Source organism: Poecilia formosa, unplaced genomic scaffold, assembly GCF_000485575.1.
Source record: "Poecilia formosa unplaced genomic scaffold, Poecilia_formosa-5.1.2 Scaffold14, whole genome shotgun sequence".
In the NCBI taxonomy this organism is placed as follows: domain Eukaryota; kingdom Metazoa; phylum Chordata; class Actinopteri; order Cyprinodontiformes; family Poeciliidae; genus Poecilia; species Poecilia formosa.
In genome coordinates this window covers 1,488,099-1,503,669 of record NW_006799953.1, presented here as the reverse complement: position 1 = coordinate 1,503,669, position 15,571 = coordinate 1,488,099, and the positions used below count along the sequence as shown (strand labels likewise).

The window sequence follows — 15,571 nt, the reverse complement described above, 5'->3', positions numbered from 1 at the left end:
ATAAAACTACAAACTTTGAACTTTTTCAACTTCTGAGAGAAAATTAATTACATAATTGAAACCAGATATTTGAACAGATGAAGCAGGGCCGGATGATTTTGTTATATATACTTATGTATTAATTTCTACTTTGACGACTGAATAAAATGTTAGAGAAACACTGATATAGTCTATTCAAACAGCGTGCAATGTTGTGATGGTACACCATAACTAGTAAAAAAAAAGACAAAAAAATAAAAGTAAAATTGTATAATCGAAGCGTTGTACTGCATTTTTCGTCTTTGCCCTGTAGAGGTCAGTAGCGCTGTTTTCGACTGGCGCGTGTGCTTCCTGGTTTGTGCAGAAGAAAAATAAGGAGGCGGAGCTGCGCGTTTGAAAGTGGCGGGCAGGAACTCTTCTTATATTTTGGTGAAGGGAAATTATCTGTAATATCAACGGGGTTTTAAACGGTAGACCGTGGCATTATCGTGTCTTATGTGGCAGTAATCCACTGTCAACGTGAGCTACCGAATGCAGTTATCGTCCTAAGTCCTGGGTAAAACTTGAAAAAGGTACGTTAAGTTTAACGTCTTGCTAATAACTGCAGCTAGCTGTTTAACTTCAAGCTGACGCTGAATGTATATAGTTAGGCAGTGAACAGACAGCGAGACCCAGCCTGTTTTATTAATAATTCAGTGCGATACCATTAATGTAAAAAAAAAAATGTTGTCCCCCTATAAATGAGATAACTGTCATCTGCCTCCACACCCCACAGTTTATGTACGCTAACTAGTTTTTGTTTTGACGTGTAAAAGTAAAACATGGCGTCAGCTCAGTGATACCTTGCAGTAATGTATTGTGACGGGGGTTTTTTTGTACATGAATCACACATTAAGACCAAAAAGCTCATCCTGAAGTGGCCAGAGACAGTTTTTACTACGTTGTCTTGAAGTGACTTGTTGCAGCTGTTTTTAGCTCTTCATCTGAACCTTACACGGAGTCTTCCACCCTCCTTTATTTCCACATCCGAGAGATTTTGGTGAACAAGATCCTTAAAGTTTAGGAAGAATGTGGGCCTCGTTGATGATGGAAAACAAAAAGACTAGCGACTTATAATATCATGCAACTTTATGGTAAAACATGAGAAACTTAACTTATATCACAAGACTGTGCTGGATAAGTAACCACTTGGATTTAATGTTCATTTCCCCTCTACATTTTTATCAAATATAGGGATTAGATTTCAAACAACTAGTCGGATTAATTGCAATTAATCAATTATTGAGATAATATTTGATTCATTTAGTAAACAAATAATTGTTAACTGGAGTATACAGACTGAAAAAAAGCCCAGTTGCTATATAAACATATTCAGAGCAGTAACCAAAACTGTACAAAATATACATGTACATTTTGTATTTAAGATGAGAAATCTTCGTTGTGTGTAAATATGTTCTACCCAAAACTCCTCAAGTGGACTAGTTTTAGCTTCATCTGGTTAATATTCTGTGAAAAAAAAAATTAAAAACCTCTTATTGAGCACCTTTTTAATTCAATTATTAATTAATTAATCCTGAAATAACAAACAGATTAGCCCTACACTGTTCTGATCTTAAGTCAAGCAGAAAGTCTGATCTTTTCACATATTATTGTTTCAGGTGCCGATGCATCCTTTGCTACAGATGATAAATCACTCAAGTAATGCTGTTATTGCAATCTATGCAATAAAATATTTATTTTTTTAAAAAGGAACTGAATGATTTGCCTAGTTGTATTTCAGCTACTTTCCACTTTGTGAATGTGCAGTAAAACTGTGTCTGCTCAAGTTACATCCATGTTTTTCAGCACGTTTGCTCTTCAAATGTCTTAAAGCTGCTGACCGGATTCTTCCACCATGACAAACGAAGACGCGAAGGTGATCCCGGTGCGCGTCGCCTTGAGATGTCGCCCGCTGGTGCCAAAAGAGATCAACGAGGGATGTCAGTCCTGCCTCACGTTTGTTCCTGACGAGCCACAGGTGCGGTGGGTTGTATTAAACTTGAATAATGGGATCAAGATGAAGTTCTGTTCAGTGTGTTTGTCTTTTCCTCAGGTGATCGTCGGCACGGAGAAAGCATTCACATACGATTACGTGTTCGACCCCGCTGCTGAACAAGAGGAAGTGTTCAGCACCGCCATCTCACCGTTACTGCGCGGACTTTTCAAAGGTAAGTCTGCTTGGCGATGTGGATTTTGATTATCACACCTAAGTTTTGGTTGCAGTGTAATATCAGCTGCATACAATTCTGGTTTCGTTAGCAGTTTTTTTAGGAAAACAAAGCCGGCTGAGCAAACTTTTTATCCTGCCAAACATTTTCTCTGTCAGGCTACCATGCCACTGTTTTGGCATACGGACAGACGGGGTCAGGAAAAACCTACTCGATGGGAGGAACGTACACATCGGCGCAGGAAAACGACCCTTCGGTCGGAGTTATCCCCCGAGTCATTCAGAAGATCTTTGAGGAGAGGGAAAAGAGAGCAGACTCTGAATTCTGTCTGGCTGTGTCGTATCTGGAGGTTGGCTGTTAATCAAATTCTTAGATTTGAAGATTTCACTTTAGGAAAATTCTGTGTTTTGTAGAGTCTGCAATTTCTTTAAAAAAAAAACAACAAAACAAACCAAAAAAAATAAATTAAAACCAGATCTGGTATGAAACAAAATCTTAAGATTATCACCCCCAGCCTTATTTTGTATTGTGTTGATCATCTTGTAATTTTATTTTTTGCAGATATATAACGAAGACATATTAGATTTGCTGTGTTCCTCTAAAGATAAACCAGCCATTAGCATTCGTGAGGACCCTAAAGAAGGCATTAAGGTGGGTTTATTTCAGCCAGTGAGACGTCCCAGTAGTGCTACACTGTGTATATTTAAGGTTCTTTAAGCCTTTCCTGTTTTAACTTTTGAAAATTACCCAATTTTTGCCCCCAGATCGTTGGGCTGACTGAGCGGAAGGTGTTTACCGCCCCGGAGATGGTGGGCTGTCTGGAACTCGGGAACTCCGCGCGTACGGTGGGGTCCACGGCCATGAATGCAGCCTCTTCACGTTCCCACGCAATTTTCACGATCACACTGGAGCAGCGCAGAGGATCAGACAAGTCAGCTTTTTATACTTCTCTCTTTTTTTTCTCCATTTAATTTAATGTAAATTTTTAAAAAAAATTAAGAATAGCTCCTCAGCAATGTCCACAATTTATTAATATGCTTTCATTACAACACTATAGTGGAACAATATCTGCATTTATGGGTCCTTTAAAGATTCTGATTACTGTCTTTTCTTTAAATGTATCCAAATTTTAATACTTGGCTTTTCACACATTTTTAGTTACTCAGTGTGGATTTTTTTTCTTTAAAACATGTTTTCTTTAATATTTGCTTCTAGGCCTGACTGATCTTATATTTTCAGTGTTAAAACATTTAGCAAAAACGCCACAGTGTCACTCTATTGATAGGAACTGAAAACACATGTATAACCCAACTAATTTATTCATTTTAAGCAAGAAAGTGGTAACAAAACATTGATTATTTAAGTTACAAGTGGTTCTCAAAGTCAGTTGTTTTAGGACAACAGAACTGGGAATTTTTTGGATTTACATAAATATGAAAAAAGGTAACAGAAAAGAGATTTTAAAAACGAAAAAGTTATTTACTGATGGTGCATGATTAGTTGAAACATGCAGCTTAATTGTATCTTGCATTTTTTATTCAAAAAAATACAAAATATCAGATTGATGATGAAGGAAGATGAGCAGAAAAGGTCAAAACTGAATAGAACAGGATGTGAATTCTTAAGATTTCAAGATTCTTCTACATCAAATAAGTTTTGGACTTCAGATTCACCTCTCATCAGCATTTCTTTCATCCATTACTACACAAATAATACACTTTATTTATCCAAACTTGTAATTAGTTGCAAAAACCTTCGACAGTACAAGCACTACCTTTTACGAAACATAATTTTTTACTGTTTATTGTGATTCTGATGTGTCTGCCTCCTCGAACTATTGTAGGAAACATATTTAATAATAATTTTCCAGCAAGAAAATTATTTGAACAAACATGAGCCCTTTTAAGACAATCTATGCAAACTTCTGTTGCAGAGTGGATTCGATTGTTTCAAAGCTGCACCTTGTCGATCTGGCCGGCTCAGAGAGACAGAAGAAAACCAAAGCAGAGGGAGACCGTTTAAAAGAAGGCAATCACAATACCTTTTTATTTATTTGTTTGTTTTTTTTTATACATCTCTCTCACTTATTTTTGTAAAAAGGTTTTCAGATAGCTTACAGTTTCATTGGAAAATTTTTTTTTTTTTTTTTTTTTTTTTGCTTTGGAGCAGTTAGAAAAAACAACAACATTCATTTGTTTTTGTTTATTACGCCAAGCAAACATTGTAATACAATATGCGTCTTCCAGTATTTAATACCACAGCTTTTCTTGGAGCACTTGTCTTGTGACGCTGTTTATTTTTATCCGCAGGAATCAGCATCAACCGCGGCCTCTTGTGTCTGGGTAATGTGATCAGTGCTTTGGGTGATGAAAGCAAGAAAAACACCTTTGTTCCCTACAGAGACTCCAAACTCACCCGTCTGCTGCAGGGTAGGCTTTGATTTAAATGTTCAAAAGTCCTGCTGGTCATTGGATCAGGCATACATACCGGGGTTTTTTTCTTCTCTCTAACAAAAACGATCGCTTTTTTTCCCCCAAAAAAACTTGTTTTCTAAAAACATTTCATGCAGGTTCTCCTGCGTTTTAATTAATAAAGAACAAAGGCGAAAGCTTGTTTTCCAATAACGACGCAGTTCAGAAATGCGATGCACTCTAATTGCTTTTTCCATTTAAAAATAAATAAATCAGTTCATGTCTGCGTCGTTTCTTCCCTTCAGATTCTCTCGGAGGAAACAGCCACACTCTGATGATTGCGTGCGTCAGTCCTGCAGACTCCAACATGGAGGAAACCATCAACACGCTGCGCTACGCCGACAGAGCGCGCAAGATTAAGAACAAACCCGTCGTCAACGTCGACCCCAGAGCCGCAGAAATGAACCGACTGAAACAGCAGGTATTTAAAAAAAAAAATAATAATAAAATCAATATGAAGCTGAACGCTCCATTTTAAGATCTATACATGTTACGTTTGAAGAATCGTTAGCTAGTTACTCTTATTCAGTTGGAAATCTATTTCTCTGGCAGAATGACTTTCTTTGTAACAATTTTCTTTTCTGTGTTTTCCAAGATGCAAAACCTGATTCTTGAAGTAGAGAACAAGTGAAAGCATAAAGAATCTTTTCCTTTCCATGTTTGCTCAGGTTCAAGAGCTGCAGGTGATGCTTCTGCACGCGCGAGGCGGAGTCGCTCCTGTGCTCTCTGGGTAAGAAGTGGGGGTCAAACTGGGAGGACGAGCTGATAAATGCAGTCAGAAAACACCCCCGACATGTTGGTCACGGCTCTCTGTTCCAGGCCCAGTTCAGCTGAGGACGTGGGCAAGCTGCTGGAGAAGAACCGCTCTCTGCAGAACGAGAACAGCAAGCTGTGCCGAGAACTGAGCGAGGCGGCGGGACAGACGGCCCTCATGTTTGAGAAGATCATCATGGTAAGTGGGACCAGAATTATTGCCGTAAAGACATTTATGAAGTTTCAAATAGGATCAACAGAGGGGATTATTGGTTTATTCCAAACTAAAGTGGACATTTTAGGTTCTCAGCTTCACTGTCGACTGTTTCTGCTTTCGTTTTCAGACGGAACAAACTAATGAGAAACTGCAAAGCAAACTGGAGCAGCTTCAGCGCCACGCAGCGTAAGTTTTCAAAATGGAGAAAACCCACATGCCTTTAGGGGATGGGAGCGAGCAACAGTCTGATTGCAGAAGCATAATTAGTGCCTTTTTAAATGCAATGGTTTTAAACTCTTCTTTCAGCTGTGCTGTTGATCTTCAGAAAGTGATGCAGTCACTGGAGGACCAGGAGTTAAAGGAAAATGTGGAGGTGATGCAGAACTTACAAGAGCTCATCTTGGAGCTCAAGGTAAATGAACTGGCTTTCATCAGAACAAAGCAAACGGCTTTTTCTTTACTGCTATAATTTACTGCTGCAGTTGATGTCATAGGTAAAATGTCCAATTTGATAAACTCAGTGTGTAAGCATTGTTACTTTTGGCAGCCATTTTAGTTTTAGTCTTGTTTTTTTTTTCTCTGTCAAAAATGCATCTTAGTTTTAGTCGTTTCTACATGTGATTGTTTTTGGTGGACAAAATCTTTACTCCCAAATGAGCCAAAAAAATATTCTCTTTGCCATTTATTAACATTTTTGTTTAATTTTAGTCATCAAATAGTTTTGCCATGTTTTTTTTGTTATCACCATGAAACAAAAGGGGCGTCAACGATAAAATGTCATCGTTAACGAAAAACAACCGTCGATCAGAATCGTTGCCTCTGTTATAGTGAAGGTAATTGTCTTGGCTGACACTACGGGCGTTCATTGTTCCCTTTTTTGCTTTGTAAGAACGAGAGCGTCTGCATATCTGCCTCCATCGACGCCATGACTGCGAGAGAGGAAGTACCCGAGGCAGCAGCGGGCGGCAGCACAAATCCACCTGAGCAGTCTGCATCAGTACGGTTTCTGTTTAATTAGATGACTGTAGATAGTTTGCTGTGAAACCATGAAATTATTTTAAACTATATATATACACTTTCTAACTTTTTTTTTTCACGTCTGCAAAGGACTCCCCAGAAGCTTTCACAGCCAACCATGCTCTGAGACAAGCCCAGCTCTCCAAAGAGCTCATAGAGCTGAACAACGTGTTGAGTCTGAAGGAAGCTTACATGAGGAAAATGTGCGAGAACGACAGCCAGCTGGAGCCCATGCAGTCAGAGCACCACGTAAGACGACAAGACGAGCAAAAGAGCTCCGTGTCAGTTTGTCCAGGTCATTTATTCAGATCGTCATTTATTTCCCCCCAGAGAAACATCCAAACTCTGCAGTCGGCCGTCGATTCTCTGCAAAAGGAAAAAGAGGAACTGGTTTTAGCTCTTCAGTCAGCTAAGAAAGACACCAACCAGGCAAAGTACGACAACTTTATCCTCCCTGTAGCAATGATCTGATTTCAGATCGTACAAGTACAAAACGATGTTTCCACTGACTTCTGACATCCATGAACTTCTTCTAGACTCAGCGAGCAGCGGAGGAGGAGGCTACAGGAGCTAGAAGCTCAGCTTGTAGATATGAAGAAGAAGCTACTTGATCAGTCGAAGCTGTTGAAACATAAGGAAACCTCTGTTCAGAAAGTCAGCAAGCTGATGCAGGAGATACAGGTGATTGGTCTTTTTAAAATACATTTTAACTTGAAGTGATCGGTAAAACTTAAGCTGCCCATCTTGACTTTTAAATTAAAAACAAGTAGTAGTCGGTTGTAAATATTACTGTTATTTGAGTGTTTCCCCCAGTGGATTATAAACCTGGCCGCCGTCTGACTTCACTTGCCCCCTCAGGCTATTTAAAATAAATGCGTATTTAACGCATTTAAAATAAATGCGTATTTATTTTAAATATAGCTTCTTCTTTTTTTTTAGACATGTGGTAAAAGAATCGAGGACCGGAGCCGGACTCGGTACAGACGTGTATGTGGCTGTACCGAGCCGCCTCACGGCTCTAAATATTTTTTATACATCGGAAACCGCGATAGCAAACTGGTCGCGACACTCCACAGTTATAAACGTGTCGTCCTCGTCACCGCACCTTGGCCTCGGCAAGTATGGCGGCTTCAGCAGGCGTCTCTTAAAACCCTCGACTCGCGCGCGGCAATAACGGCTGAGGTCGCGCGCTTTTTTTTTTTTCCTTATGTTTTTACGTTGAGCGCGCTGTGAACAAACAATGTGTGGCTCGTGCGTTTACGTCTTCTATTCTTACTGACAGGCGCTTGGCTCTGTCTGCGCTTTAAACGTCACAAAGTTTCATCCAATCGGAGTGTACCTTACAAATTCTGCTCAGGCTTGGATTGGTAGCCAATCACAACCAGGAAATCAAAAGACTGCACCAAACCGTAGGATTTAGCAAAGTAGAAGATTATCTAATACCCGAATTTTGAACTCTAAGGATACTTAGTTAAGCTTACAATTACTTATTGTAAATATTTAGTATAATTTCTTTTAATTTATTTGCTTTTAAATGTGAGTTTTAAGGTCTAACTGGTGATTACTTAATGATTTAATTGAAGCTCAAATAATTGATATTTATTTCCTGTCAACTTTAAATGGTTGCCGTTTCAGGTTTTCTGGGGCGAAAGCCGAACTTATTACATTGAAGTCACATGATCACAAACTGAAATAACCTGGTGTTTTCTCTTCCAGGCTATGAAGTCGCAGCGAACACAGCTGATGAGGCAGATGAGAGAAGATGCTGATAAATACAGGCAGTGGAAGAGCAAGAAGGACAGGGAGGTCCTGCAGCTGAAGGAGAAGGTCTGGAACAAATGAAAATCATTTCGAGATGCTGGAGAGAAGAGGCCATCCTCATAATGTTTACTCTTTATTCCCCAATCGTTTTACAGGATCGTAAACGGCAGTACGAGCTGCTTAAACTGGAGAGAGATTTCCAGAAACAAGCCAACGTCCTGCGGCGCAAAACCGAGGAGGTTGGTTTCTTCTGTTGTGCTTACTTTTGTTGTGCTGCTCCCCACAGCACATTAGCCCACTTGTCGTTTCGTCACAGGCAGCAGCCGCTAACAAAAGACTGAAAGACGCCTTGCTGAAGAGAAGCGAAGCTGCAGAGAAACGCAAAGATAGCCATAACCGAGGCATGGAGGGAGCTGCTGCGAGAGTCAAGGTAGCTGACCAGGTTTCTGTTTCACTAAACACTCATTCCTGAAAGAGTTTGACTAAAAGTTGTGGCGCTGCCTGCGTCAGACGTGGCTGCTGAACGAGGTGGAGGTGATGGTGAGCATGGAGGAGGCGCGCCGCCACCTCAACGACCTGCTGGACGACAGGAAGGTCCTGGCTCAGGAGATCAACAACCTCAAACAGCAGATGGAGGCCGGGGAGAGACCTGCTCCCAAAATCAGAGTAGGTGGAGACATTTGTCCTGCAGTGCCTAAAAATGTAAAAGAAATCCAGGAAAAAAGGAAAGATCTTGACTCGTGTGTTTCGTGGGATATTTTAATGCAGCGTCGGACTCTGATCATCTCTGAGTTGGAGACGCAGGGGGCGCTGGAGACCCCGCTGTCCAAGCAGGTGGAGAACCTGGAGACAGAAATGGGCCTGAGGTGAGTCAAACCGTCCACTTACAGCCAGTATGCAATAATACTTGGATCACATAAACTTCAAACTCAACTCACAATTTTATGAACAGGACTTTATTTTTAATGCTTTGTTTATAATCTCTTATCTTTCTATTCGCCTGCCTGCTCTGGGTTATTCATTTCTCCATACCTCGCACTAACGTAATAATACTACATGCTAACTATCACAAACATGGCGGCGCCACGGTTCAAAGTCAAGTTTGTAAAAACACCTGGAGGCTCCATAGCATTAAGAAACAAAAAGTTGTTACTGTAGAGATTTTTATGTCGGAATTGTTGTTGAATTGAAATTGTCTTTAGATTTGATTTAGTTTTTATTCATATATCATTAGCAAAAGGCAGGGTTTTTATTTTTATTTCACAGCCCTCATTTTCCTATTTTGAGTAAAAGATGGCAGACGTTTACTGCTGCATCCACTGATGAGTCGATTTTGTAAGAAAATGGCGTGTAGAAAAATACAGATACAAATTTTATCAAGAAAGAAATGTGTGATAAATTGTGCTAAACTGTATTTTTTTCTTTTAAAAGTTGATGCTAATGGTCATTTCTCAGGCATCACAATGCAGCATTTTATGCAAAACAGCAGAAATACGCGACTCAGACTTGACTTGGACTTGCAATAAATGACTTGTGAATATTGGCAGCAAAACAATGTAATAAAGCGACAAGATGAGCTTAAGTGGTTTGATTCCTCACAGAAACGCTCAGATCGCCGACCTCCAGCAGAAAGTCCTTGTCGCCGACGGCGAAGGGCGTTTAAAACAGCGAGTCGACAGCCTCACCAGCATCGTGGACGCAAAGAGTGCAGTTCGGGTCCTAATGGCCGAGGTAAAAACTAAAAATAAAGCCAGTAACCTCGGAATGCATTTCACAACATGAACTTCACTGACAGCTTTCATTTCACTCCCAGCTGGTGTCGGCTAAAGCGGCCTACTTCAAGCTGGAGAGCGAGCTGAAGCAGGAGAAGGGAAACGCCCAAGATTTAAGAAAGATGCTGGCTGATGAGAGGAACGTGATGTCGGCCATGGACATGGAGCATCAGCAGCAGCTGGTGGAACTGGAGCAGAGACACCAGGAGAAGGTGATGCTGCGTCTGTGGGGGGAAGGAAGAAGAAACCTCCTCAGACGGGAGCGTTCTTCCCGGCGAACCCTTTCTGTTTGTTTCCTCTGCAGGTTCTGTACCTCCTCAACCAGCTGCAGAACAAACCCATGTGTGAGGAGTCGGAAGAAGCGAAGCAGGCAGAGGAGACGAGCTCAAAGGAGAGAGAGCTTCTCCAGCGCCTCAAAGTCCAGGTCTGTTTATTCCACATTTAATGCCTTATTTTTTTCTTTTTACATTTTTAAATGTTTCACAAGTCTCTTCTGAAAGTACTTCAGTTTGTATTGTTGTTTTTAGGAGGAAGAGCTTGAAAAGTTACGGACACTAAGCGAACAGAACCAGAACCTAATGGAGCAGAATGAGCAGTACAGACAGGTAACATCCCTAATCTTTTTTTTTTTAAGTTTGTGGAGTAGATTGATGCTACGTTAGATTATTTTAAAATAATTTCATCACTTTCATACTCGGATTACTCAAGAGAAAATCAATCAAAGTGGATCGAAGGCCTGAATTATTTCCTTCTCATTGTCGGATCTCTTGTTCAGATAGAAAACCTATCTGTTTCTTTACCTACCACACTTTTTCCTTCCACTCAACTTTTCATGAATATGGTGTAACTTTCACAATATTTAAGCATTTTGAGACATTTTATTGTCTGTAAGCCATAATAATCAGAATAACAAGAAATAAATGCTTGAAATACTTAAGCATTTATTATGTGTAATGAATCTCTATAATATGAGTTTCACTTTCTGTAATAAACAGTATTGAGCTTTTGTTTTAAAATATCAGTCTAATTTATACTTGACTCCTTTATACTAACTTATAAACAAATTAAACAGAAAGTAAAGAACTACCTCTATTGATTATTCATTAATAAGGCCATTTCTGAAATGATAAATGAACTTTCAAAATATTAATTATAGCTGGTCGCACATTCTTGAAAAGCCTTAAATTAATGTATCTAATTTAAGGCCTTAAAAAAAAGTCTTGAAATCATTAGAAAGAAGGAAAGTTGGCCTTAAATACATTGATCACAGGTCTTGAATTTTGTGGTGATAAAACAGTTTTGTCCCGTATATTCTACGTAGTTTATTTCTCTGTCGCACGCAGACATCTTCATCACGCTCTGTGACTCCAGGCGCTTGAGGCTAATGCTAACTAGCTGCTAACATACTCTTGCTAGCTAGCTAACTAGCTTTTTTTTTTTTTTTTGCATCCATCATGGGGGATCTTGGGTAAATGTAGAAAGCCTGGACTTGTTCACTTTCACTTTGGAAATCTTTGCTGATGCGCTTTAGATTTTTACTGTTGGGGGCCAGGGGGATGTCAAACTCTGATGTGTTTTGACTGTGAGGTATTTTAAACCCGAAGATTTTAAAATGATTGAGAGAAATCATCTGGTTGGATTGGAAACCCTCCTGGCTACATCTGAAATGTCAGTGATGATGTTTTAATGATGAAATATAATAGAGAAAATAGTAAAAGTTGTCCACACAAGTTGATAATTGCTGATTTGTAACGTGTTATTGCATTTGCAGTTTTGCATGTTGTGTCTTAAGCCAAAAAGATCATTTCTGGACAAATTTAAATTATATTGAGGAAATATAAACAGTAAAATAATCAATTAAAAAGAAAATCAGGTCGCTTTATCACTTTTGTTGCCTGAGGTGAAATGGATTTTGTGACGGCGTGACAGGCAGCGAGCCGAACGGGGGTGAAATCCCAAAGGTAGCTAACAGCAGTTGTTACCCCCTCATCTAATCAGGCTTTAAAGAACTTTTTTTTTTCCCACCTTAGAAACTCTCGTTGCTCCACTTGGCAAGTGAGAAGAAAGTTCTTGCACCTGCCATCAAGAATGAAATGAGCCCAGACGACTCATTCGAGTACGTTCCTCCAAAAGTAAGTTTTTTTTTTTTTTTTGTTTGTTTTTCTTGAAGATGATTTTGAAGTTTTCTCAGCCTACCTGCCTCACGACTGCAGCTGCTTGTCGTCTGGCTCTGTGCTTAGACTCAGAACTCGTAATCACAATTTGATTCTGTTTACTCTGTGTTCCCCCGAAAGCCCAAACAGAAGAGGCCCACCACCGCTAAGGCAGCTCTGAACACAACCATCAGCGTGACGGAGCTGCTGTCCCCCAGCGAGGACGAGAACGAGGACGAAGCGGACGAGTGGCGTCCCGAGAATGCCGAGAAGGGCCGGAGGGCCTCCAAGAAACCCAAACTAACCGGGGTAAGACCAACCTGAGTTCTCCACAACGGAGACGGGATCCACGATGTGGGGAACGCTAAATAAAAATGAAAACCAAGATACTTTCTTTTTTTTTTCTTGTTTTTTAAATCGTTTCTCAAAATTCTGCTAAATACAAAAAAAAAGAAAAAAAGAAAGAAATGAAAAGTGTCAGTAGCTGTGTGTCCATATCTGGATAAATATGTTTAAATTATTAGAATTTAGATTTTAATCTTACGCCTAATTTCTGTTGGCTTCTATTGTAACTAAATTAGTTGCCACATCAGAACTTGATTTGCTTCCATCCACCAAATGTTTTGATGAGTTTACTTCCCATTTTAATATAAAATCCCCCACTTTTCTTGAAATGTCTCAGGTTTAGGATACCAAACGTTAGTTCTGCTCCTGGCTTTTTGCAGTTCCTTTCATTATCTGATTTCACATAATCATTAACTGTGCTGGCTATTAAGTTAGCAAAGTTATTTTTATGATTTGTTCAGGTCCTAAATTGAAGCCTTTAAATTTTTTTACATTGAACTCAATGGAATTAGTAAAAATCCTCAATTTATGACATTATTTCTTAATATGATGCAACCTTTCTGTGGACTACGACTCAGGCTTGCAACCTTCATTAATAAACCAGAAAAAAAGCCCATCAGCTCTCGCCTAGCATTGCTTTAATCCAGTAAACCAGTCTGGTAGTTACTAAAGTTGAGCTCAGGAAAGCACTAACGCAAAGCTGTGTGTCTTTGGTCAGTGTGCGTGCAAAGGTCGCTGCGGCAACAAGCAGTGCAGGTGTCGCAAAGGGAAGATGACGTGCGGCGAGAACTGCCAGTGCGATCACGAGAAGTGTCGAAACCTGGACAGCCAGGCGGCGGTGAGTTCCTGCCACTCCAGAGTCCAGCTGTGACCTCAACTTGGAACGAAAACGTTTGTGCTGCATAATGTTTTTTTTTTTGTTTGTGCCGCAACCGTTTTAAAGATACCACTAAATGTTTCCACACGTCTTCTGAGGTCGACCGGCCAGTCCATGTGAACACAAATGAATAAAATACAATCAACTGTGCTACGTTTGTGTTTCAAAAATTTTCATTTGTGCCGCCGCAATTTTTAACATTTAAAACCAAAGATTTTCCAGAGTTCAACCTGCCCTTCCACATCACATAATCAAACAAATTAATTATTTTTTTTTGTCCTGTATGTTTGAGCAGCTAAAGACTTTATAGCCCAGTCGATGTGTTTGATTTTGTAAACGTGGCGACGGAAGCAGGTTGATTTTTCACCTGTGAAAACATTTATTATTCTCTTTAAAATGATGGCGGCTGTTTGACACAAGTTTCATTTGATTTGAAGAAGGCGCTCTTCTTTTATGCTTCATCAAAAAAAACCAAGTATACAGGAAAGATTTCACAGGAAATGCATTGAAACACATCTGTGATGCGTAACATTTCTGATAATGGAAGTAGTGACAATGCTGCACAGCTTTTTTTTTTTTTCTTTGTTCATCTTGCAGCTGAACCGTTTCATTTTTATCAGTCCAAAAAAAAAAAAACTAAAAATCAAATACCGTTTTAAGATTTGGTCTAGTGAAAAACGACGACCTCTGACCTCCGTTTGCTCGTTTCAGGACGGAAGCATCGCAGACGGCGCTTCTAGAGACTCTGCGTCCCTGCAGGAGCCGTCCTGCGACAGCCCCGACAACGCCACCTTCTTCAAGCCTCCATCTTGCACCCCAACCAAAAAGGTAACGATGGACACGCACACAGCATTTCCCCAATAAAACACACAGAAACTCTAGTGTGTTTTATTGGGTTCTTACATGGGCTGGAAATCCTTCAAAATGTTTAAACTTCAATAAGGTGCTTTCAAGATTTGGACGGAGCTCGATTCAGTGTAAAGTGCTCAATATTTTTTCTGCAGAAAAGTCAAATGATTACTTATGTTGTGTTTAAGCATTTAATTTGAGTAGAAAGGTCATTTAACTTAACACAAACCAACCTGTTCGATGCTACCAATATTTTTTATTCCGAATTAACTTTGTGGGAAAAAAACAAACACTTTAACGTTTGTAGGTGCTGAAGGAAATCGGAGACATGGGCCAAAGCACCGCTGAGCTGAAGTTGCTAAGGAAACCCGCCTTGACGGAGGAGGACGAGGAAGGCGAGGAAGAGGATAACGAGGACAGAATGACGGTCAGCTTCCTTAAGAAGAAGAAGCGGCTCCTGACCAGCTTCCAGAACAGTTTCTTCTCCGGCTGCACTCCCATTAGAGAGGAATCCTAATCCTTAAAACTTCTGTTGTTGTTTTTTCTTCCTGTAGTCGTCAGTGTGTCTGTTTTTGTCTCATCTTTTGTCTATTTTTATGTCACCTACTGTACCGTGGAAGTCGCTGTAGATTTAAACTTTTCTGCTCATAGAGAGAAACTAATGGACGTTTTGAAACATCGACTGGGATTCGTGACGCTCAAGAACGCCTGTACAAAACTTTAGTTGCCGTCTTTTCCTTCACTAACGTTAAAATAATCCACTTCCACTCATCGCCTTGGCTAGCGTCTTTAACCTTTGTATGTGCTTTTAGTATCTGAGCTGAATAAAGTCTTAACATCACATCTAGATTTGAACAAAAACGACTTTTCTTCCCCGATTAACATTAAATTTCTAAGCATTGATGAAGAATATTTTTATTTATCCAAACTAATTTCATCTCCAGGTTTTCTGCTGTTCCAGAGACGACGTGTAATGGAATCTGTTTTCAAAATCACCATTTCTTACGGTTAACTACATTAATCAATCCCATTTCTTCTACATTAAGCTTGCATAAAATTAACATGCATTTTGTTTCGTTATTCGGCAAGTTTATTCATCCGCCACTGACGCTTTTAGATTTTTAGGTCCTTGATGCCGTTGTCTAACGTTTTCATGTCCCATTTTTCAAG

General features: G+C 39.8%; 1 protein-coding gene across 1 annotated transcript; it reads left to right on the top strand.

Moving 5' to 3' along the window:
* Window positions 1–329: 329 nt before the first annotated feature.
* On the top strand, window positions 330–15,250 carry kif4 (kinesin family member 4). Its single transcript, XM_007545879.2, has 31 exons — window positions 330–551; window positions 1,852–1,996; window positions 2,072–2,186; window positions 2,345–2,535; window positions 2,748–2,837; window positions 2,951–3,117; window positions 4,120–4,214; window positions 4,496–4,615; window positions 4,903–5,078; window positions 5,326–5,387; window positions 5,477–5,609; window positions 5,755–5,813; window positions 5,934–6,039; window positions 6,517–6,624; window positions 6,735–6,893; window positions 6,975–7,078; window positions 7,181–7,325; window positions 8,361–8,471; window positions 8,561–8,644; window positions 8,722–8,835; window positions 8,916–9,071; window positions 9,174–9,271; window positions 10,007–10,136; window positions 10,219–10,389; window positions 10,482–10,601; window positions 10,705–10,782; window positions 12,208–12,309; window positions 12,472–12,639; window positions 13,394–13,513; window positions 14,264–14,380; window positions 14,709–15,250. Exons 2-31 carry the CDS (start codon window positions 1,874–1,876, stop codon window positions 14,916–14,918), a joined length of 3,732 nt encoding a protein of 1,243 aa, XP_007545941.1. The 5' UTR covers window positions 330–551; window positions 1,852–1,873; the 3' UTR covers window positions 14,919–15,250.
* The last annotated feature ends 321 nt before the right edge of the window (window positions 15,251–15,571 follow it).